Genomic DNA, 25,673 nt, shown 5'->3' on the forward strand with positions numbered 1-25,673 from the left:
ATGAAGAATGATGGTTTGTATAGGTTCCCTATAGCAATTAACCCTTAAAAGACACAGGATGGACCTATAGCCCCCTGGAGTTTTAAATGTCTATGAAGCTGTGCTCGCTTCATGTGTGGTAAGTAACGGCTACGTGGTTAATGCCGATAATTGTGTCTAAACAAAGAAAATACAGCTGCTGGGAGGCTCATCTGACCCCTGAAGCAATATCACGGGGGTCCAATGAGTTAAAATGATGTCTGGAGATCACTCACCTTCCTCCTTACATCAGATTGTCGCTTCTATGATACAGTGCTGAACTCCTAAAACATAATGTTAAAGATCCTGCCTGGTAAACTATGTAAATATAAAAAAAATAAAAAATGCCATAAATGCATTATATATCAGAAAAAAATTAACAAAAAGCGATCAAAAATTCCTTTCAACCTGTCCTGTCCCTACGATCTGTCAAATGTTTTTTGGGAAATGACAGGTACACTTTAAATACTGGAAAAGAAATTTAAAATGCTCACTACATTCCTTAATAAATTCCTTTAATAAACATTACAAAATGGGGTCACTTGTCCGGGATTCCGACTGTACCGATACATAAGGGGTTGTGTATATGTCACATGGCACCCTGAAACCACTCCCGCAAAATCTATACAAAAAAATGGCGCTCCTCCTCTTCCGAGCCCATCTGTGTGCCCAAACTGCAGTATATGGTCACATATGGGGCACTGACAGACTCCCCGCACCCCAGACAAGAGGGGATAAGGGGAAGCCGTGTCGGCACATTTGCGCGGCTCTTCATTGTAGTTTGCAGGAGTTGGGAAGTGCTTTGTTGTCTCCACGACTGGAGGTACATGCATGTGAGACCACCGGTCACCTCATCTCTTCTTTTCTGGAAGGCTGGAGACCACCGTCTCACCATAAGTGGGTGTCTCAGGAGTAGAACCCGCACATATCAGACTTCCATGGAATACACTGTGATCTGTTATATTTGTCTACATGTTGATTTGTACTCCCCCCTCCCCTCCTGCTAAAATTATTACCTAAACTGACGTAGAAGGAGAAGGAGGAGAAAGTGAAAGGGTGAAATCCCATCCGCCCTGTACAGTCACCAGAAAAGAGAAGAACAAAGAACCTCCAGCCGGAGCCTCCACCATAATCTGCTGTGTAAGTAATGATCCTCATTGTCTGAGTTGCTTCACTTGTCTTATTAGTAACTGGTGTGTGCGGCCATCAGGTTCCTCTCCTCCCTCCCATGCCCCGTGGCATTCCTGCTTTTACTGGTTCCTCGATGGCAACTTGGTTAACGCCTACTAGTTGTTCGCAAGGAACACTTTTCGGTCCCTGAGTAGCTTCGGCGAAAGGGAACATTGTACCTGGAACCTTGCAGGTGCCTTTTGGCCCGGAGGCGAAGGGTTTGCTTTGTTGGGGGCCTCTCTCCTGTTGCAGAAGGGCTTGCGATGGTCCGCATCCTCGTGCACGTTTTTTTGTGTGAACACTTGCACTTGGGTGATTTGAAAGCACGTACCCCGGCTTTTAATTAAAAATAAAATAAAAATAGTAACTTTTATTTATTTATTTAGCCTACACAGGAGCAAACAATAGTTTTTTGGCTGATCTCATCATTTTAGCAGGTTAAAAAGTTCTTATTCTATGGCTGCAGTTTGCCCTGTGTAACAACTGCAATGTAAAAAAAAACAACATACAACCTTTTAACCCCTGTAACATCGCCATACAGTTTAGTTTCACTTTCACCTATCCTGGTATATTATAGTCTGGCCACTAGATGTCAGTGTAGTAACCTCAAAGAAGAACTCCAGGAAATGTTTTTTTTTTTCTTATATAGTGGAGCATAGACTACAGTTATAGAATAATATAGAGGTGTTTGTGAATTACGTTTCCCTGATTCAGCTGATGTGCCAGTTATGTGTTTGAGACCAAACTTGAATGTGTCATGCTGCCTACATTTCCCATGAATCCTCTGGCCTTGTAAACAGAGGGGTTGGAGTCTCATCACTGCAATTCATCGTAGGCTGGGTTCACACTACGTTTTCTCCCATACGGGAGCGCATACGGCAGGGGGGAGCTAAAACCTTGCGCTCCCGTATGCCTTCGTATGCGCTCCCGTATGTAATTCATTTCAATGACCCGGCCGGAGTGAAATGTTCGGTCCGGTCGGCTCATTTTTGCGCCGTATGCGCTTTTACGACCGGACCTCAAACCGTGGTTGACCACAGTTTTAGGTCCGGTTGTAAAAGTGCATACGGCGCAAAAATGAGCCGACCGGACCGAACGTTTCACTCCGGCCGGCTCATTGAAATGAATGACATACGGGAGCGCATACGGTGACATACGGGAGCGCAAGGTTTTAGCTCCCCCCTGCCGTATGCGCTCCCGTATGGGAGAAAACGTAGTGTGAACCCACCCTAAGGCTGCTTTCACACTATAAAGTTCACCCGTTAATATACGGCCGTCAGAAAAATAACGCTATATGTCTGCCCCCCAGCACATCTATATACATATGCAGCCGCCGGCGCTATGAATGAATAGAATATCTATCACGATCATCTGGACGGCGGCTGCTGAATGCGTTCTGATAGATATACTTGTCACATATAGCGCTGCAATAAAAAATTAAGACAAATGCGCTGGCGGGGTCACATTATGCGCTGGCGAGGGGTATAGATATATACATATATATGTGCTGGCGGGGGTCATATTTTTGTGGTATCCCGGTACCGTATTGCATACCGTACCTTGTATGGTGGTCCCCAAAGTCAGAGTTACTACGTTCAGGTAGGGTCCCCCAGGTGAAACAGCCCCTAGTCGCCTCTTCTATAATGCTTAAATGTGTATATTTAATAATGTATATATTTAATATAATGTATATTAATATGCTTACCTTGTAAGCGTCGCAGGACCTTTGGTCATGTGACTATATTAATTCCTCTATGGTATGTTGGAGGTCCTTTGGAGGTCCTTGGGTCACTTGTTTACCCATAACCCTTTGTAAAGGTGATTGACAGAAGTATTGGACCAATTAGCTCTAGTCCAGCCCCTGCCCATAGAAGGGAGCTGTAGCCAATTATCGCTCTCTTGGGTTGCTGCTCTCGTGGATGCCGGACTAGCAGAACGGATCTGCGCAACTTTCAAAGACAAGCTAGGCCAGAAAACCTGCTGGCCTCAGCCTAAACAAAACCTTGAGTTCTAAACTAAATCCCCGCTAAAGCTAGCGTGACTTCTGGACCGAAACTAAAGCCCCTAAATCCAGTGGAACAGCGCTTATCAGTCTACGGACTCTAAAATGCTTAAGGCCCCAACCACTGTCAATCTCTAAGAGACTTTATATGTATAGAGACTGTTCCGGTAATGAAGCTTGCGTAAAATCTTCAGTAAAGTTCCAACTGTTTTCAGCAAACTCTCCGGTTGTGGACATTCAATTATTCTATACCTCCCTATCACTCTTGGGAAGGGTGGCGGTAGGACAAGCATTACAGAAGAACCCTCTTCCTGCCGTCACGAATAGAAAGGGTTAACCAGACGCCCTTTAGTCACTGCACAGCTACACCCCATATACCCTACTCCCCCAGGCTATCACATAGCTTTTTGGCATCCTACGAACAGGATACTGGTGGGTGCCTCTAGCTGTTGCTACCAATTAAAGTGTACTCCCCCTATGTAAAAGATTTTACCAATGTGTTACGGAGCACCATCTAAGTGTACAGAATTTTGTGTATGGTGCCGCGTGCAGAGAGCACACGCGAAAAGTAAGGGGGGAGGCGAAAATTTATTTGCTGCAGAAATGTGTAAAGTGAGAAGTGAATGTATGCTACGATCCTCTGGTCCGGTCAGCGATGCAAGAGTTAACCTGCTGCCGGAAAAGCGCGTGAAGAAAGCCCGTGATGCGCCACGACCCGTCCCTGGGCGTGGCTACCAAGTAAATGTATCGCAGCCGAAAGGGAACTTAAATTCCTAGTTGTTGTTTCCGGGGGGACCGGAAGTCGGGGCTGAACCGATGACGTCCTTCCGGCCAGCAGCCGTCTTGGAGAAGCCCATTATAAAAGGAGCCCTGCACAGCGACCTCTTTAGTCTGCACAAGGAAGAGACGGAGAGTACAGACATGGCAGAGAGCAGCGTTCCACGTGGCGTGCGCACCAAGATGGCACCGGAACAAAGGAAAGTTGCAGCGGTCGCAGCCCAACTGTTCCACGACCTAGCTGACCATCTGCAGCAGTTATCGTTGGATGAAGAGGGGGCCTGTAATCTTCCCCCATTGCCTGACGATGACGACAACTGGCCGGATACCCCTCCAGGGGAAATCGCTGGGACACCTGGAGCATCTTCACCGGTGAGATTGTCCCCTCACCACCGGACATGGGGTTCATGGGCTGAGATCCTGACGGAGGAGTCTTCTGTAAGTACACCATCAGAAGCTGCATTCTCTTCCTCCACCAGCCCTGAGCCAGAAATACCCCTGTCTGCTTTGCCAAGTGCACGACCGCGCTCCCCAAGATTGCCTAAATGGACCTTTGGGGATGAACCCGAAATGATCCAGTACATGCATGATGTTCTCCAACCCCTGCCTGGGAAGTCCCTTCCACCGGTCCCTAAGGCACAGAGGGAAAGGGCCCGTCAGGAAGCCAAGTTAGCTGAAGTGATGGCAAAGTTAAAGGCCGACACAGAGAACTTTATGCCCCCAAGCATGTTCATCTGCCTCATGAGGAGAGGATCCGCTACCAAGAAAACACCAAAGAAATGGAGGCACTCTATATTCGCATGTGGGATCATCCCCGAGAAGGGGAGAAGCCCTTGGAACGTCGCAGAGCAACAGTGGCCAAGTTCGACACGGTACCCTCATTGCCACACCGGCTATACCATCCTCGTAAACTGTCGAGCTGTCCAGAGGCCATACATCAACAAAAAGTTCCATTCCTTGGAGGTGGGTGAGATAGTGGAGTACACCCCCATCCAGGGCCTGCGAGGAGAGTGGGCTGCCCCAGTCACCAGACCAGCAGCTCAAACCCAGCTTCCTTTCAAGTATTTTCCATCTACTGATTGGGCGGCGTACCCCTTCCAGCTGAGGCCGAAATGACCTGCTCCTGATGCCTCCACCTACTAGTCTGAGGAGGAATTTCTACAGCAGCAGCCACTTCCTTCTGCATCCTGCAAAGTGCCCAGGCCTACTCCTACCAAGGAGGTTTGACCTAAACTGCGGGGAACCAGCCACTGTACCTAGGCCTACTCCTGGCGCGGAGGTTTGGCCTGCCCACCAGGTACCAACGAAAGTGCTGCGGCCCACTCCCGACGAGGAGGTGGGGCCGACTCAACCAGCACCAACTATAAATCTTAACCCTACAGTGTCACACTCTACCCTCACTAAAGTGGTGTGGGAAAGCCACATCAATTCTTTGCATGCTTGTGATCTTGAGAGGGGTAGAGGCTCCAGGAGAGGAGCAGGACGTCATCGCAAGAGTTTCGTCTAAACTGTGACACTTATCTATTCTTAAAGTTTTGTCTTCACAGACTTTTCTGTAATGTTCAAGAAGTGTGCCTAGCAGGACTATGCTAAGACTGTTCTAGTTGAAACCGTAACCATCAAGCTTTTGTGCCTGGTCCTTAGACCAAGAGACTCCTAGCGGTAGGAAATTCGTAAGTGTGTGCCCGGCTAAACAGCGCTAGCCGTGATATTTGGACTCTTAGTGCAGGTGGACAGATGATCCTTGTGTGCCTGTTTACGTGTAAATTCCGCAAAAGTAACGTAATATTCCTTGCTCTAATTGCACTTATCAGGTGAATGCACCTGAACCCTGTTGGAGTGTTTAATAAATATTTGTGCTAAGGTAACTCAATGTAAATGGTTATTGTACACGGAAAAAATAGCCTTGTGCATGTGTACACAAAAAGAAAAATGTAAATAATAGGCGTTGTAGTAGTTGCTAGTAGGTGGCTCTCTCAGCTCCCCTGGGAGTAACATTTCCGTCACCCACCACTAACACCATCTCAAAGGTCTACACAGGGAAAGCTACCCTTAAGGTATCAAGACTGACCTTTCATGTAGAACTGTGCACATAGTACCTCAAACTAATCACTTAAGTGTACTTACACTTAAACTTAGTACACCAAACAACAAAAATATCTCACACTCAAGTAAAGGCTTTAGGAATTGTAGCTTATGTAATTTTCCAATTCCTGCCACTGTTATGTACACTAACTGTTCTCTTCTTTCTCTTACGCGTGCGAGATGCCCTGCCCGGCCAGTAGGTGCTCTTGCGAGCTAAAAAATAATACACGTAATCAAAAAGGTAACTAAGGTAAGGTTTATCTGTTCTGTTCTAGGGATAAGAGCGTGTAGCCAATGGACCCTAGTAGCTAGTTTATTGGTAGATAGCCTCAGGCAAGCCAGTAAAGCCCTCAGTGTACTAAACAGGTAACTAATATGGCAAAAATGTCTAGTGAGATTCAAAAATGTCTAGTGAGGTTCAAAAATATCTAGTAAGATTCAAGAATGTTAAGTAGGATGTATCTCATGTATAATAATTGTCAGGATCCGGACTGGTATGCGGAGAGGACACTGGTGGTGGATCCTCTGTGTCAGTGAGGTGATGGCGTGGGCCATACCAGGGGAACGGAATCTAAGGGGTTACTGGTTTTCACCAGAGCCCGCCGCAAAGCGGGTTGGACTTGCAGCGGCAAGTAACCCCCAGGTCGTTCCACCCGATAGCGACTCAACCTCACTGACAGCTGAGACAGACGCAGTACACAAGGACTAGACAGAGGCGAGGTCAGACGTAGCAGAAGGTCAGGGCAGGCAGCGAGGTTCGTAGTCAGGGGCAACAGCAGAAGGTCTGGGTACATAGGCTTGGGAAAACACTATTACGCTTTCTCAGGGCACAAGGCAACAAGATCCGGCAGGGAACGGAAGGGGAAGCAGACTTAAATGCACATGGAACAGATGGAAGCTGATTAGACTGATTGGGCCAGGCACCAATTAGCGGTGCGCTGGCCCTTTAAATCTGAGAGCCCCGGCGCGCGTGCGCCCTAGAGAGCAGGGCCGCTCGCACCGGGACCCAGCAGGAGATCGGGACAGGTGAGTGGGACGGGATGCGATCCGCGGACGGGCACGTCCCGCTAGGCGGATCGCATCCCCGCCGGGCACAACAGAGCAGCGTCTCCGGTCAGCGCTGCTGACCGGAGCGCTGCAGGGCAGAAGATGCCGCAAGTGCTCCGGAGGAGGAGGGGGACCCGGAGCGCTCGGCGTAACAGTACCCCCCACTTTGGTCTCCCCCTCTTTTTGGAGCCAAGAAACCTGGCAATGAGGTCCTTGTCTAAGATGTTGGCTTCAGGCTCCCAGGATCTCTCCTCAGGACCGCAATTCTCCCAATCCACCCCAATTTTTTTTTTTTTTTTACCTCTGACCACCTTGGAGGCGAGGATCTGTTTGACAGAAAAGACATCAGAGGAACCGGAGACAGGGACAGGAACAGGAACCTTAGGAGAAAAACGATTAAGGATAACAGATTTAAGTAACGAGACATGAAAAGAGTTAGGAATGCGGAGAGAGGGAGGGATATTCTTGTCAGCGGGACGGAAGCATCAGCTCTGATATTCTTGTCAGCGGGACGGAAGTGTATCTCGAAGTTGAAGCGGGCAAAAAACAACGACCATCTAGCCTGGCGAGGATTCAAACGCTGAGCGGACTGGAGGTAAGACAAATTCTTGTGGTCAGTGTAAATGACAATGGGGTGTTTGGAACCCTCCAAAAGATGTCTCCACTCCTCGAGTGCTAACTTGATGGCCAGGAGTTCACGATCTCCAATAGAGTAGTTCTTTTCTGCCGGAGAGAAAGTCTTTGAGAAAAAACCACAAGTAATGTTCCGTCCAGTAGCTTTTTTTTGTAGAAGAATGGCTCCGGCTCCGACTCCGACTGAGGAAGCATCTACTTCCAGGAAAAATGGTTTCAACGGATCAGGTCTGGACAAAACTGGTGCAGAGGCGAAGGCAGCTTTGAGACGTTTGAAGGCCTCATCCGCTTGTGGAGGCCAAGACTTTGGATTAGCATTCTTCTTAGTCAGAGCCACAATAGGAGCCACAATGGTTGAGAAGTGGGGAATAAACTGTCGATAATAGTTGGCGAATCCCAGGAAACGTTAGATAGCACGGAGTCCAGAAGGGCGTGGCCAATCCAAAACCGCCGACAGTTTATCTGGATCCATTTGAAGCCCTTGGCCAGAGACTAGATAACCTAGGAAAGGAAGACTGTTGCATTCAAAGAGACATTTTTCAAATTTAGCGTATAGGTGGTTTTCACAGAGTCTTTGGAGCACTTGACGGACATGACGACGGTGTTCCTCTAAGTTAGAGGAAAAAATCAAGATGTCATCCAAGTAGACCACAACACAGGTATACAATAAGTCCCGAAAGATCTCATTAACAAAGTCCTGGAAGACTGCAGGGGCGTTACAGAGCCCAAAGGGCATGACTAGATATTCAAAATGTCCATCTCTGGTATTGAAAGTGGTTTTCCACTCATCACCTTTACGGATGCGAATAAAATTATTCGCGCCCCTTAGATCCAGTTTGGTGAAGATACTTGCTCCACGTAGACGGTCAAAGAGTTCGGAGATCAAAGGCAGGCGATAGCGGTTTTTGATGGTAATCTTGTTTAAACCACGGTAGTCAATACATGGGCGTAAGGATCCATCCTTTTTAGAAACAAAGAAGAACCCCGCTTAAGCAGGGGATAAGGATTTCCGAATAAAACACCTCTTTAAGTTCTCCTGGATGTACTCCATCATGGCTTGAGTCTCTGGGGCTGAAAGAGGGTAAATCCTGCCACGGGGCGGAGTGGTACCAGGAAGAAGGTCAATAGGGCAATCATAAGGCCTATGTGGAGGTAAGACCTCTGCTTGCTTTTTGCAGAATACATCTGAATAGTCCTGGTAAGCCTTGGGAAGGCCCGGTAAAGAAGAAGCCGCGGGGGGCCGTACCAGGGGACCGGAATCTAAGGGGTTACTGGTTTTCACCAGAGCTCGCCGCAAAGCGGGTTGGACTTGCAGCGACAGGTAACCCCCAGGTCGTTCCACCCGATAGCGACTCAACCTCACTGACAGCTGAGACAGGCGCGGTACACAAGGACTAGACAGAGGCGAGGTCAGACGTAGCAGAAGGTCAGGGCAGGCAGCGAGGTTCGTAGTCAGGGGCAACAGCAGAAGGTCTGGGTACACAGGCTTGGGAACACACTATAACGCTTTCACAGGGCACAAGGCAACAAGATCCGGCAGGAAACGGAAGGGGAAGCAGACTTAAATGCACATGGAACAGATGGAAGCTGATTAGACTGATTGGGCCAGGCACCAATTAGCGGTGCGCTGGCCCTTTAAATCTGAGAGCCCCGGCGCGCGCGTGCCCTAGATAGCGGGGCCGCGTGCACCGGGACCCAGCAGGAGATCGGGACAGGTGAGTGGGACGGGATGCGATCCACGGACGGGCACAACCGCTAGGCGGATCGCATCCCCGCCGTGCACAACAGAGCAGCGTCACCGGAGCGCTGCAGGGCAGAAGACGCCGCGAGCACTCCGGAGGAGGAGGGGGACCCAGAGCGCTCAGCATAACAATAATATCATCCTGTTACAAAATTCATGAACCAAGTAATCCTGTTCATGAGTTTACCAATGTATATGCTTGTACCTCAAAAAAGTTAAATAACCTTATAGTGTTTATACAGCCTGACTAATGGTCGTTTGAAAAGTGATGCCCAGGACTGTCATGAAGCAACCTTCACTTCGTCCCTCTGTCTTAGGGGACAGACGTCGAGGCCGACTTATCTTAAGTAAGGTGGTTTGTGGTGTCCCGGTACCGTATTGTATATTGTGCCTTGTATGGTGGTCCCCAAAGTCAGAGTTACTACGTTCAAGTAGGGTCCCCCAGGTGGGAGAGACCCTAGTCGCCTCTTCTATAATGCTTAAATGTGTATATTTAATAATGTATATATTTAATATAATGTATATTAATATGCTTACCTTGTTAGCGTCGCAGGATCTTCGGTCATGTGACTATGTTAATTCCTCTATGGTATGTTGGGGGACCTTTGGAGGTCCTTGGGTCACATGTTTACCCATAACCCTTTGTAAAGGTGATTGACAGAAGTATTGGACCAATTAGCTCTAGTCCAGCCCCTGCCGATAGAAGGGAGCTGTAGCCAATTATCGCTCTCTTGGGTTGCTGCTCTCGTGGATGCGGGACTAGCAGGATGGATCTGCACAACTTTCAAAGACAAGCTAGGCCAGAAAACCTGCCGGCCTCAGCTAAACTAAACCGTGAGTTCTAAACTAAATCCCCGCTAAAGCTAGCGTGACTGCTGGACCGAAACTAAATCCCCTGGAACAACGCATATCAGTCTACGGACTCTAAATCACTTAAAGGGGTTATGCGCTGCCCTGCCTTTCGGAGCTCCGCTCACAGCGTCCGGAAGTTCATTACTCCGAACGCTGTGTGCGGGATTCCGTGTTCGCGGCCGCCGGGCGTGACGTCACGCCCGGCCCCTCGTGACGTCTCGCCTGCCCCCTCGTGACGTCACGCCCGCCCCCTCTACCAAAGTCTATGGAAAGGGGGCGAGACAGCGGTCGTGCCCCCTTCCCATACACTTTCGTTGAGGGGGCTGGCAAGACGTCACGAGGGGCCGGGCGTGATGTCACGCCCGGCGGCCGCGAACAGGGAAGCCCGCACACAGTGTTCGGAGTAATGAACTTCCGGACGCTGTGAGCGGAGCTCCGAAAGGCAGGGCAGTGCACAAGCCCTTTAAGGTTCCCACTACTGTCAATCTCTAAGAGACTTTGCATGTATAGAGACTGTTCCGGTTATGAAGCTTGCATAAAATCTTCAGTAAAGTTCCAACTGTTTTCAGCAAACTCTCCGGTTGTGGACATTCAATTATTCTATACCTCCCTATCACTCTTGGGAAGGGTGGCAGTAGGACAAGCATGACAGAGGAGCCCTCACCCTGGCGTCACGAATAGAAAGGGTTAACCAGACACCCTTTAGTCACAACACAGCTACACCCCAGACAGACAGCCCAGAAATCTCAAAGAACTGGAAGTACACAGAAAGATTATCAGTACACAGAAAGATTATCAGTACACAGAAAGATTATCAGTACACAGAAAGATTATCAGTACACAGAAAGATTATCAGTACACAGAAAGATTATCAGTACACAGAAAGATTATCAGAATTAGGGTTATTTAGTTTAGAAAAAAGAAGGCTTAGGGGCGACCTAATAACTATGTATAAATATAAATAAAGAGATCTCTCCCATGATCTATTTATACCCAGGACTGTATCTATAACAAGGGGGCATCCTCTACGTCTAGAGAAGGTTCCTACACCAGCACAGACAGGGGTTCTTTACTGTAAGAGCAGTGAGACTGTGGAATTCTCTCCCGGAGGAGGTGGTCATGGTGAACGCTGTAAAAGAGTTCAAAACGGGTCTGGATGCATTTTTGGAGAGTAAGAACATTACAGGTTATGTATACTAGATTTATAGGGACAGAACGTTGATCCAGGGATTTATCCTGATGCCATATTTGGAGTCGGGAAGGAATTTTTAACTCTATTATGAGAGTTTTTTTTGCCTTCCTCTGGATCAACTCAGTAGGGACTCATTAGGGATATAGGTTGAACTTGATGGACTCTGGTCTTTTTTCAACCTCATGAACTATGTTACTATGTTACTTTTGTAAGGAAGAATGGGCAAAGATACCTCAAACAAGAATGGAAAGACTCTTGGCTGGCTACAAAAAGCGTTTACAAGCGGTGATACTTGCCAAAGGGGGCAGTACAAGATATTAACTCTGCAGGGTGCACAAACTTTTGCAGATGCCATTTTTTTGTTTTCTGTAACTTTGAAAGTGTAAATGATGGAAATTAAATTCTAACTTTTGTTGACATATTATAAGAATGTCTAATCTGTAATTTGATGCCTTTTGGAGATTTTTCCATCTTTCCTTGGCTTCTTTATGCACATTAATACAAATTGTTACCTGGGGTGCCCAAACTTTTGATCCCCACTGTATATAGCACTCTAGGCCCCCCCTGAAGCGCTGTATATCTTGCCCCCCCTCACAACACTTTTAATATACATATGTCCCCTCACATTGTCCATTTTAAAAACCCCACCGGGAGCCCTGAATGGCTCCTCAGTATCGGCCATTCAGGGCTCCCGGCGGGAAATTTAAAAATTAAAGTAAAAAATACATTGTGATCACTGGGTTGCGGACCATGCCGCCGGCTCCCCTGCTTAATAACTTCTGATCGATCGGGTATCCGAAGTGAGACCCGGTGCGATCTATCCTTCAGCCCCTGTACTACAACCCTCATCATGGAACAGAGTCTGTTCCATGATGGGGGTAGTAGTACAAACACTAATGTAACCAGCACACTCCAGCAGCCGGGAACTACTACTCCCATCATGGGAACAAGACTGTTCCATGATGGGAGTAGTAGTAGTCCTGGCTGTGGGAGTCTGAAGGCAGTTCATGACGGATGTTATAATGGGTCTAAACGGATGAATATGCCCGTTATTTGGATAGACATTATTCAGCCATTAGCATCCATTAATTCACCCGTTATTAAACGTCCCTTAACAATACATTATAACGTACGTTTATTAACGGGTGAACTTTATAGTGTGAAAGCAGCCTAATAATACAACCTGGTAACCAGAAACCTAAACTGTTGAGATTCATAAGTGGGTTGGGGTCAGTTCAAACTACATGCAGTATTTATACTTTTTCTTATTAAAGATCTTGTTAATATTGCTATGAGGAGAAAGTAATATGACCTACTTGTTACCATTTCTGATCAGTTTTTGTATCTGTCTCAGGTGACCACGTGTGGACCAGGCTGGGGTTTAGCTCCATATAACTCTCAGGTATGTGTCACTGTCCTCTCAGTTACCACAATGGTCTCTGGTAACAAGAGTCCAAAACTCTTCTCAATTTAACCATTTAGGTAACTTAAGGTGATGTGACAGACAGACTGCTTCCTTGTCTCTTCCTGTAAATGATGTAGGCTCAGTTAGTACTGCCTTCCTGTCTCTTCCTATAAATTATGTAATCTCAGTCATTACTGCCTTCTTGTCTCTCCCTGTAAATGATGTAGGCTCAGTTAGTACTGCCCTCCTGTCTCTTCCTATTAATTATGTTATCTTAGTCATTACTGCCTTCTTGTCTCTCCCTGTAAATGATGTAGGCTCAGTTAGTACTGCCCTCCTGTCTCTTCCTATAAATTATGTAATCTCAGTCATTACTGCCTTCTTGTCTCTCCCTGTAAATGATGTAGGCTCAGTTAGTACTGCCCTCCTGTCTCTTCCTATAAATTATGTAATCTCAGTCATTACTGCCTTCTTGTCTCTCCCTGTAAATGATACGGGTACAGAAAGTTTTACTTCCCCATCTCTACCTGTAAATTATACATGTTTAGATAATGTTATTTCCTTGTCTCTCCCTGTAAATGTTGTAGATACAGCTAGTACTGTCTCCCTGTCTCTCCCCATAATTGATAAAATTGGTTAAAAAAAGAAAGAAAAAAGAACTAAGGCAAAGCCCCTTATAGGGGGATCCTTCCAGATCAGAAAACCCCACAATAACCAACTAATGGCACATTCTCACCTTTCCATGTTGTGGAGTGTCAGAACAATAATGCCCATGTCTATAGCCTGGATCCGGGATCTATGGGGGAGATTTATCAAGACCTGCGCAGAGGAAAAGTTGCCGATAGCAACCAATCAGATCGCTGCTTTCATTCTTAACAAGGCCTCTGTAAAATGAAAGCAGCGATCTGATTGGTTGCTATGGGCAACTTTTCCTCTGCGCAGGTTTTGATAAATCTCCCCCTATGTCCTTATGGAGCTGAAGCCTCAATGGAATAGAGCAATGTCACTAGAGGACGACAATATTAAAAGGTGATGTTTTAAGACGTTATTGTCACCTTTTAATATTATCAAGTGTCTAGGACACAAAGTTTCTAAACTGTGAAGTGTCAATCAAATAAGCCAACGGGCGAACTCCACCATCTCTGCCATTCACCCTCCCGGCCTTTCACATCTGCTGCTATCTCCCCTCTGCAAGTGGCTCCACGCTTTAGACATGTGCACTTCTCCATGCACGCTCAGCTGACCGGAGCGTCAAGATGCGCCAACATAGCAGGTAGAGAGCCCTGCGCAGCGGTGACGCCCAGTCTGACGGACCTTCAGAATCATCAGTCACGTTACCATCAATCTAGGCTAAGGAAAGCGGCATACAACGCCAAGGCCATCAGTCTCGTAACCCCAGATTTATCAAAATGTGTGAGAGAAAAAGTGGAGAGATTTTCCCACAACAACCAATCACAGCTCAGCTTTCACTTTACTAGATCTCGTTAGCTGAGCTGTGATTGGTCGCTGGGGGAAAATCTCTCCACTTTTTCTCTCACACAGTTTGATAAATCGGGGCCATAGAGACGGCAGATACCAAGACCGCATCTGGGGGAGTGGCGCTCGTCACCAACCTAATTTCTATTGCTACCTACTTTCATAGGAGGATGTCATCTATATTATACACATTGCGGACACAAGCGCTCTATGAGGTACAGTAGTCCCTCAAGTTACAATATTAATTGGTTCCAGGACGACCATTGTATGTTGAAACCATTGTATGTTGAGACCATAATTCTATGGAAACCTTCTAATTGGTTCTGAAACCCCCAAAATGTCATCCAAAAATAGGAGAAAGTGAGGATTAAAGAAAAATAAGTAGATAACTAATACAGATAAAGCAAATCCTTACATATAAAAGTAAGAAAGATCTGATGGGAGCTGTAATCACTGTCTATTTCCGTGTTTCTCAAGCAGGGTGCCTCCAGCTGTTGCAAAACTACAACTCCCAGCAGGCCCGGACTGCCGAAGGCTGGGAGTTGTAGTTTTGCAACAGCTGGAGGCACCCTCTTTGGGAAACACTGGTCTATGTAGAGGACAGGAGCTTCTTCAGGGTCCTGTACAGTACACAGTGTCCTAAAAAAGTAACATGGAGCGGCCCTCACCTGGTGTCCAAAGGAGCAGGTAACCCTGGTACAGAGTACAGAACATGTAATACCTCCCTGTACTGTAGGGGGTGCTACCAGACACCAGTCAGTGCATACACTTCAGTAATACAGGTAAAGAGTACAGAACATGTAATACCTCCCTGTACTGTAGGGAGCGCTACCAGACACCAGTCAGTGCATACACTTCAGTAATACAGGTAAAGAGTACAGAACATGTAATACCTCCCTGTACTGTAGGGGGCGCTACCAGACACCAGTCAGTGCATACACTTCAGTAATACAGGTAAATAGTACAGAACATGTAATACCTCCCTGTACTGTAGGGGGCTCTACCAGACACCAGTCAGTGCATACACTTCAGTAATACAGGTAAAGAGTACAGAACATGTAATACCTCCCTGTACTGTAGGGGGCGCTACCAGACACCAGGCAGTGCATACACTTCAGTAATACAGGTAAAAAGTACAGAACATGTAATACCTCCCTGTACTGTAGGGGGCTCTACCAGACATCAGTCAGTGCATACGCTTCAGTAATACAGGTAAAGAGTACAGAACATGTAATACCTCCCTGTACTGTAGGGGGTGCTACCAGACATCAGTCAGTGCATACACTTCAGTAATACAGGTAAAGAGTACAGAACATGTAATACCTCCCTGTACTGTAGGGGGCTCTACCAGACACCAGTCAGTGCATGCACTTTAGGAATACAGGGGTTTTACCAATGAATTGTCCATTCTAATTGGTCGGGTCTTCCAGCCATTGACACGTTTCGCAGATTCCATAGCATTGTATGTTGAGTCCGGTTTCAAGTTACAATGGTCCAGAAAAGACCATTGTATGTTGAAACTATTGCATGTTGAGGCCATTGTAAGTTGAGGGATCACTGTATATAGAGGTAGCACTAATTTCTGTATCATCCACTGGACATAAGAGATATATGAAAATATTCCTAGGTAAAAACAGACTATTTGTATAAGAACTATGCAAAACTAAACAGTGTTGTTACAACGATTACAAACAATGAACTATTTTGAATGTGTTAATAAATACAGATTGTTACATTTTATCTTTTCCTGCACTTTATACAGCTGCAATGAACTGATATAGAAGCTTATAACTCGTTACTTTTCTATAACATTTGTAAAATGGTGACATATTAACCAACTTTATATTAACGAACAGTCAGACATTATTTTAGTTTTATGGTTGTTTTATATGTGTTTTATCCTGATTTCTATTTATAGAGATACCGGTAAGTTGATGTGGGTCACAAGCACCCTGGGGTTTCTCTAGACCTGTATATTTATATAATAAAACGGAGTTATATATTACTGTGTTCCATATCCATTCTTCACCTGAGCGCCAATATATTTTTGATCATAAATAATAATATATAGACAATAAATACTTCTCGCTTTCTTAAAGGAAATCTGTCATCAGAATCACCCGCATTAAACCTGTTACACAGGCTTGTAGTGCGGGTGATCCTGATTAAAACGCTCCTTACCTGGTTAAAAATGGTTCAGCGCTTCTTAAGATATCTATATTTTTAGTTTTTTGTTATTCCCTGGCTTGGGACTCAGTGGGAGGTGTTATCATCTGGGACTCGGCCACACGTCATTGTAGCTGGGCGGAGCTGCCGCCCGGCTCATGAATATTCAAGAACTTATCCCCCTGGTCTAATTCTTCTTTCTCGGTCTGTTTGTGAATAAATACACCCCCCCAGTCCCTCCCTTCCTCCCACCCCCGGCTTTTCACTTATGCAGCCCGTCTTCTTACTTGTATAGGGCCGCAGCTTGAGTGAAGCCGGGGGGAGAACGCCGCTTCCGGGTGTACGGAACGCGGCGCATGCGCGGCCCTCCACACCAGACCGAGAAAGAAGAATTAGACCAGGAGGATAAGTTCATGAATATTCATGAACCGGGCGGCAGCTCCGCCCAGCTAGAATGACGTGTGGCCGAGTCCCAGATGATAACACCTCCCACTGAGTCCCAAGCCAGGGAATTACAAAAAACTAAAAATATAGATATCTGAAGAAGCGCTGAACCATTTTTAACCAGGTAAGAAGCGTTTTAATCAGGATCACCCTCACTACAAGCCTGTGTAACAGGTTTAGTGTGGGTGATTCTGATGACAGATTTCCTTTAAGAACATTATGTAGGTACAGATAGTACTTTCTACCTCTTTCTTCCTGTAAGGAACAGATAACACTGCCTTCTTGTCTCACTGACAATTATGTACTCAAAGATAGTACCTAGTCTCATCCTATACATCATATCATCCTATACATCAGGGGTCTCAAACTCAAATTATCTGGGGGCCACTGGAGGTAGAGGCTGTGCCACATGTGTCCCTTACATATAATGCCCCCATCATGTGCCCCTCACATATAATGCCCCCATCATGCACCCCTCACATATAATGCCCCCATCATGTGCCCCTCATCATCCACCAGCAACACCCCCCACCAGCAGTAGCACCCTCATCATCCACCAGCAACCCCCCATTCTTCCTACCCCATGTGGTAATAGCATGAGCTTAAGGATGATGGGGGGTGCTACTTCTGGGGGTTTCCCACATTAGGTAGGCAGCAGGTTCCCCATATTAGGTAGGCAGCAGGTTCCCCATATTAGGTAGGCAGCAGGTTCCCCACATTAGGTAGGCAGCAGGTTCCCCACACTAGGTAGTAGCAGGTTCTCCACATTAAGTAATAGGAGGTTCCCCACCTTAGGTAGTAAGAGGTTCCCCACATTAGGTAGTAGCAGGTTCCCCACATTAGGTAGTAGCAGGTTCCCCACATTAGGTAGTAGCAGGTTCCCCACATTAGGTAGTAGCATGTTCCCCACATTAGGTAGTAGCAGTTTCCCTACATTAGGTAGTAGCAGGTTCCCCACATTAGGTAGTAGCAGGTTCCCCACCATTAGGTAGTAGCAGGTTCCCCACATTAGGTAGTAGCAGGTTCCCCACATTAGGTAGTAGCAGGTTCCCCACATTAGGTAGTAGCAGGTTCCCCATATTAGGTAGTAGCAGGTTCCCCACCATTAGGTAGTAGCAGGTTCCCCACATTAGGTAGTAGCAGGTTCCCCATATTAGGTAGTAGCAGGTTCCCCATATTAGGTAGTAGCAGGTTCCCCACATTAGGTAGAAGCAGGTTCCCCACATTAGGTAGGCAGCAGGTTCCCCACATTAGGTAGCATTGTTGTTCCCCCCGACTCTCTCACACACACAAACACACATATACACACTTGCCTGTCCTGAGCTGCGCTTCTCTCCGCCGGAGGCCTGACGAGTGACGTCACTTACATCCTCCTGTGCGGGTCTGCGGAGGCATGTCACGTGAGCGACGTCCTTCATCAGACTCGGGCCGGCCAACCGTAGACGGGGAGGAGGAGGGCGGGGTAAGTGAAGCCTTCCAGCCTGAAGAAACCACCGGCCTGGCGCCCGGAACTGCATGTCCCGGGCAATACAAATCACACATCCCTGGTGTGGGCCACAAACTTTTGTTCCACGGGCCGCAAATGGTGCCTCCCTGTTTCATCCTATATATGATATTATCCTATACATTATATAGACACTGACAGTGCTGCCTCCCTGTTTCATCCCATACATGATATTATCCTATACATCATATAGGCACTGAGAGTGCTGCCTCCCTGTTTCATCCCATACATGATATTATCCTATACATCATATAGGCACTGAGAGTGCTGCCTCCCTGTTTCATCCTATACATGATATTATTCTATACATTATATAGACACTGACAGTGCTGCCTCCCTGTTTCATCCTATACATGATATTATCCTATACATTATATAGACACTGACAGTGCTGCCTCCCTGTTTCATCCTATACATGATATTATCCTATACATTATATAGACACTGAAAGTGCTGCCTCCCTGTTTCATCCTATACATGATATTATCCTATACATTATATAGGCACTGACAGTGCTGCCTCCCTGTTTCATCCTATACACGATATTATCCTATACATTATATAGAAACTGAAAGTGCTGCCTCCCTGTTTCATCCTATACATGATATTATCCTATACATTATATAGACACTGAAAGTGCTGCCTCCCTGTTTCATCCTATACATGATATTATCCTATACATTAAATAGACACTGACAGTGCTGCCTCCCTGTTTCATCCTATGCATGATATTATCATATACATCATATAGGCACTGACAGTGCTGCCTCCCTGTTTCATCCCATACATGATATTATCCTATACATTATATAGGCACTGACAGTGCTGACTCCCTGTTTCATCCTATACATGATATTATCCTATACATTATATAGACACTGACAGTGCTGCCTCCCTGTTTCATCCTATACATGATATTATCCTATACATTATATAGACACTGACAGTGCTGCCTCCCTGTTTCATCCTATACATGATATTATCCTATACATTATATAGACACTGAAAGTGCTGCCTCCCTGTTTCATCCTATACATGATATTATCCTATACATTATATAGGCACTGACAGTGCTGACTCCCTGTTTCATCCTATACATGATATTATCCTATACATTATATAGACACTGACAGTGCTGCCTCCCTGTTTCATCCTATACATGATATTATCCTATACATTATATAGACACTGACAGTGCTGCCTCCCTGTTTCATCCTATACATGATATTATCCTATACATTATATAGACACTGAAAGTGCTGCCTCCCTGTTTCATCCTATACATGATATTATCCTATACATTATATAGACACTGACAGTGCTGCCTCCCTGTTTCATCCTATACATGATATTATCCTATACATTATATAGGCACTGACAGTGCTGCCTCCCTGTTTCATCCTATACATGATATTATCCTATACATTATATAGACACTGAAAGTGCTGCCTCCCTGTTTCATCCTATACATGATATTATCCTATACATTATATGGGCACTGACAGTGCTGCCTCCCTGTTTCATCCTATACATGATATTATCCTATACATTATATAGACACTGACAGTGCTGACTCCCTGTTTCATCCTATACATGATATTATCCTATACATCATATAGGCACTGACAGTGCTGCCTCCCTGTTTCATCCCATACATGATATTATCCTATACATTATATAGGCACTGACAGTGGTGCCTCCCTGTTTCATCCTATACATGATATTATCCTATACATTATATAGACACTGACAGTGCTGACTCCCTGTTTCATCCTATACATGATATTATCCTATACATCATATAGGCACTGACAGTGCTGCCTCCCTGTTTCATCCCATACATGATATTATCCTATACATTATATAGGCACTGACAGTGCTGACTCCCTGTTTCATCCTATACATGATATTATCCTATACATTATATAGACACTGACAGTGCTGCCTCCCTGTTTCATCCTATACATGATATTATCCTATACATTATATAGGCACTGACAGTGCTGCCTCCCTGTTTCATCCTATACATGATATTATCCTATACATTATATAGACACTGACAGTGCTGCCTTTCTGTTTCTAATTGATTGATATAGAAACCACCTCCATTTTTCTCTGTAAATTATGACGGTTTAGATAGTGCTGCCTCCATTTCTCCTTATAAATGATGTAGGAGCAGATAGTGCTACCTCCTAGCAAGGAATGCTGGGAGATCTCAGCTCTAGCACCTAAAGAATTGTAAATATAGTTTTGGATGATACAAACTTTAACCAGGTGACCTCTTGCCCCAGTCAGCGGCGCCTCCTCACACAGAACGCATCTCCCTGACTACGCGTCCGCACCACGTGACGCGTGTGCTGCAGTCCTAGTAACCAGCATTTCCGCTGGGTGCTCCGGCTAGACCGGGCTCCGGTGCGCACAACAATTCTTAAACTCCCACACTTTCTGTTATACTGGCACTACAGCCTCACAACACGTTACTACTATATCCCACTAACCATATATTACCTGGCATGTCTATTATGAGCTCTATTGCCTATTTTTCTCCTATTACTGTATTCCTCTGTGGCTCCTCCCCTTTATTTTTGGCACCAATTTCAAGTGTATATAAACCCTGTATGTATCACTATGTAGCAGTACTGATCTGAAGAAGGGGTTGCTGTCCCTTGAAACGCGTTATCCTGCTTGCATCTGTATATTTTGCCTAATAAACAGATCCAACTTCCTCATTTTCTGGCTGGATCATTTCTGCACATACATTGGATTATTTTTCGACTGGACCACAGCAGCGCATTCTCCAAAGGGTATTGTTCGCTTCTTTGTCCCACATAAAATTGGTCTAAGATGTACAACAATAGGACAAACATTTAAAAGAATATAAAGTAATAAGAGATACAAATCCAAATCCACAGGGGCAGGAAGGGGGGGGGGGGGGGGGGGATCTGGTCAGGGTACATCAGATTCATGTATACATTGTCACAGGTACAAAGATGTGTAAACAGTGGGGAAACACAACAAAATGCCCAGAGTGAATAAATCAATAAACCAGAAAGGGGTTAAGCCCTGGATAATAGCCCCATGATAAGGTGCATAGAAACTGAATAGATTTCACCTGTAGAAAATTATTGAAGGCTAGAACTGAAGACCCAACAAAAAGTGAATAAAGTAAAAAGTAAATTGTTGTAATTCCTTGTAGATCTTGTCTGTAACTACTGAAATTATAAACTCGTGTTTCTCTTTATTACATTACAGGTCAGCCAAGGACATTGATCAGAATGGCTTTAGTAATCCCATCTCTAGGACGTCCCTTCACCCTTGGGATGTTGTATGATGCTCGTGAAGAGAAGATTATTCCAGGTATCTCTATAAGCAATATATATAGTCATTCCCATCCCAGAGAATAATGAGTTGTTGGTTGGTTGTGGTCTGCTGGGTTCAACTCATCCCTTAGAATTAAGAATTTGCAGTATAAGGTGCAGTGGAGAACCACTGTGCCGAGAAAATGGCTTCCTTTTCTTTCTTAAGATTGGCAGCGGTCCCAGAGGTTAGGTTCCGCCCCCCCCCCTCACCCCACCTCCACGACTATTCAGAAAGTAATGACCTTTCTTAGTTTTATGGTATTATTTTCTGGGTTGGTGTAACCTATTTATAGAAGCATAAGCTGCATCAAATAGTGTGTGGTCTAGTGATTATATATATATATATATATACAAAATATTATACAAAAAAAAAAAGGACAAACCACTATAAAGACCAAAAGGTAAATATAAAACAATGTCTTTATTCTTAAAATGACATACAGTTCAATAAAATCACATATATGACACGGAGGGCATAGAAGAAATGGGTACCGGGGAGAGGGGTGATACTCATTGGGCTGAAAAGACAAATGCCCTAAAATTGCATAAAAAAATAAAAGGGATAGATAACCCAACAAAGGAAAAGTATATAAAACAATAGTGGTGGGTTACATGAGATATATTATCATCACAATGAGAGAACTGTCCCATAGGTTACTGTAATTGCGGGATCATGTATCCAAAATAATCACCAAGGATATACCATATAAAGTGACTAGTGCACTACAGATTGCAGTGTATAGCAGTAACTGACCACAGGAAAAAAGCATGCAAAGTATACAACACACAATAGTGTTACCCCAACCCCAGTTACCACCACAGCTCCGACGCATTTCGCCATCCAGGCTTTCTTCTACCCATTTCTTCTATGCCCCCTGTGTCATATATGTGATTTATAGAACTGTGTGTAATTTTGATAATAAAGAAATATTGCTTTATAGTTGTTTTCTGGGTTGAGTAAACCCTTTTAATGTCTTATTTTAATAAGAATTGTGTAATACTTCATTTCACCTCTGGGGGTGCTGCTGAGGAATTGAGCATCTACTGCAGGAGTCCCCCACAGATTACAGATAATAGTTGAGGGTCCCAGCAGTGGAGTTTAATAGTTATTTCATAGTAGTGCTCAGAGAGTCATCATACAGTCTCCTCTACTCTAAGTAATATATAATGTTCAATGTTTTCTCTTTATGGTCTCAGGTATCACTCTATGGAACAAGGATGATCTGGAAAACAATCTTTCCACAAGGCCTCACAATAGCACAGACTTTGAAGTTCTGACCTCCGACTCCTTCTATGATAAGTCGTCTGCTCTGGATCTCTCTGGAGAATTAAAGATCAGTGTGTTGAGCGGCATGGTCAATGTCGGCGGATCTGGAAAATTCTTGAATGATACAAAGGAATCAAAGAAACAAGCCAGAGTCACACTGAAGTACAAGAGGACCACCAGGTTTGACCAATTGTCTATGAAACATCTCTCCTACAAGAACATCACCTACAAAGAAGTGTTTAGCAAAAAGATAGCAACCCATGTGGTGACTGGTATCTTATATGGTGCCCAGGCATTCTTCATATTTGACCAGAAAGTTACCAACTCTGAAGAAGTTAAAGATGTTCAAGGAAAACTTACAGGAATGGTGATGAAGATAGGAGAACTAAGAGGAGACGTGAGGATGAATGACACCGAGAGAGAAGTCGTCCGTCACTTCAGCTGTAAGTTTCAAGGGGACTTCGCTCTGGAAAGAAACCCGACTACTTATGAAGAAGTAGTGAAAATCTACACCAGCCTCCCAAATCTAATCGGGGAGAATGGGGAAAAGGCTGTGCCTATACAAGTCTCTCTGCACCCCTTGAAAGATTTGGACTCCAGAGCTGCCCGTCTGGTCCAAGAGATAAGTGATCATCTGGTGTTCACAGCCGAGGAGATCATGCGGGAAATGTCAGAAGTCATCATGGAGTGCAATGATATGATGGGACATCCGGCCGCCATGACTTTCCCAGCTCTCGCTAACAAAATCAGACAGTTCAAAAAACTTTTCGAGCACTTTAGGATTATGTCCCAGAGAAAGTTGTCCCAAGTTCTGTCCTCTGTACGTGGTGGGTATATGGAAGAGTCTAGTCTGGAGGAATTTCTCACCGGGAAAGAAAGATCTCCATTCAGCGACCAGAAGATCAGAACATTTCTGGACAGAAGATGTCGGGAGATGGATTACGTCTATTCATTATTAAAGCAACTGGGGAAATTCAAGATTGTGACAGAGCAAAGAGAACTGATAGAAGAAATTCTTGATCCAAACTATTTTTGTACAATGTGCTTTAACTTTGCCCTGGAGTATAAGGACTTGTATCTCTTGCACTTAGAGTCCTGGCTTCATGAGGAACCAACGGATTATCAGGAGATCTCCAGTGATGGGGAAACTGAGGAATGGTTTAAAGAAAATGTGACATCAATGACTGCTAAGAACCTTGTGAGTGGTTTATTTAGACCTGAAGAGTATACACATTACAAGAGGTTGGTGACTTCTGTTATGTGCAGTAAGGCTCCTGGAATCTCCTTACATCATTATTATAGCAAAGATCCTGTGACCAACTATTGTACCTGCAGTAAGTGAATCCCTAATAATTGAGAGCTCTGCTTCATCTATCAGACTGATTTCTGTGTAGTCCTTGTGCAGACATATAAATGGGATTTCATTACGCGAGGTCCTCCTTTTACTTGTATACACGTATGTGCAGTAAACCTGAAGAATGCCACTTTGCAGGAGATACCTGGGCCTTGTAGTTCCACAGTTGCTATGGTTACGGGTCTGAGGGTTTCCTGCAGATTTCCTTCCTGTAGGTGAATAGGGTAATATGAATAAACATTCTCCGGGATCTATAACCTTCACCTTCTTAGTTGCACATATCAGTTGTTTTTTGTAGGTTAAACCTTAAAGGGGTACTCCACTGCTCAGCATTTGGAACAAACTGTTTTGAATGCTGGAGCCGGCGCCGGGAGCTTGTGACGTCGTAGCCCACTTATGACATCATGCCCACCCCCTCATGACATCAAGCCCCCTCAATGCAAGTCTATGGGAGGGGGCGTGATGGCCATAGACTTGCATTGAGGGGGCATGGCATCATGAGGGGGCAGAGCTATGATGTCACAAGCTCCCTTCGCCGGCTCCAGCGTTCGGTACAGTTTGTTTCAAACGCTGAGCAGCAGAGTACCCCTTTAATAGAGTACTGCAGCGCTTAAAGGAGACCTCCAGGATAATAAAAGTATGTAAAATCTACTCCATTAGGTAAAGTTATATAAGTTTGCAGTACACTTACATTATCCCTCTTGCACTCTTTGTCTGTTCCCATGCTTTTTTTTTTGCTCCGACAGGAAGTGTTATAGGTGCATTCGAACTTTGATTTTCGACCACCATTCATTCCTATTGCGGCGGCCATCTTGTGGTCGAAGTTTCAGCTTTCCCGGCATACTGCGGGACAGTTCTATGCCTCCTGTCCCCGAAGTCAGCCACTCCCAACTTTTGAATATAAATTTTTGCACAGCCGTCATTGGCTGAGCCCTTCTAGCTTACTCCCCGATCCACAGTCCAATTGTAGTGCTGCCGCAGCGCAGCCGCAAAAGGCTCAGTGCTGTTACATCAGTGTATGAGTAGTTAGCCAACCAGCATTCACCCCACACGCATGCGCTGTGTAAGCTAACAATCTCGCAAACTTACAGACTTCGGCCGGAGCTCTGCGCCTGCGCAATTCATTCAGCGCAGAAGAGGGTGGGCTTACATATTAAATAGATGGGAGTGAGCAAGGGCAG

General features: G+C 45.3%; 1 protein-coding gene across 1 annotated transcript; it reads left to right on the forward strand.

The window, feature by feature from the left end:
- The first annotated feature begins 1,045 nt into the window (after nucleotides 1-1,045).
- On the forward strand, nucleotides 1,046-24,494 carry LOC130272853 (stonustoxin subunit alpha-like). The gene is made up of 4 exons (XM_056518816.1): nucleotides 1,046-1,158; nucleotides 12,872-12,919; nucleotides 21,765-21,869; nucleotides 23,069-24,494. Exons 3-4 carry the CDS (start codon nucleotides 21,788-21,790, stop codon nucleotides 24,478-24,480), a joined length of 1,494 nt encoding a protein of 497 aa, XP_056374791.1. The 5' UTR covers nucleotides 1,046-1,158; nucleotides 12,872-12,919; nucleotides 21,765-21,787; the 3' UTR covers nucleotides 24,481-24,494.
- Nucleotides 24,495-25,673: the final 1,179 nt, after the last annotated feature.

This window comes from Hyla sarda, chromosome 5 (assembly GCF_029499605.1).
Source record: "Hyla sarda isolate aHylSar1 chromosome 5, aHylSar1.hap1, whole genome shotgun sequence".
In the NCBI taxonomy this organism is placed as follows: Eukaryota; Metazoa; Chordata; class Amphibia; order Anura; family Hylidae; genus Hyla; species Hyla sarda.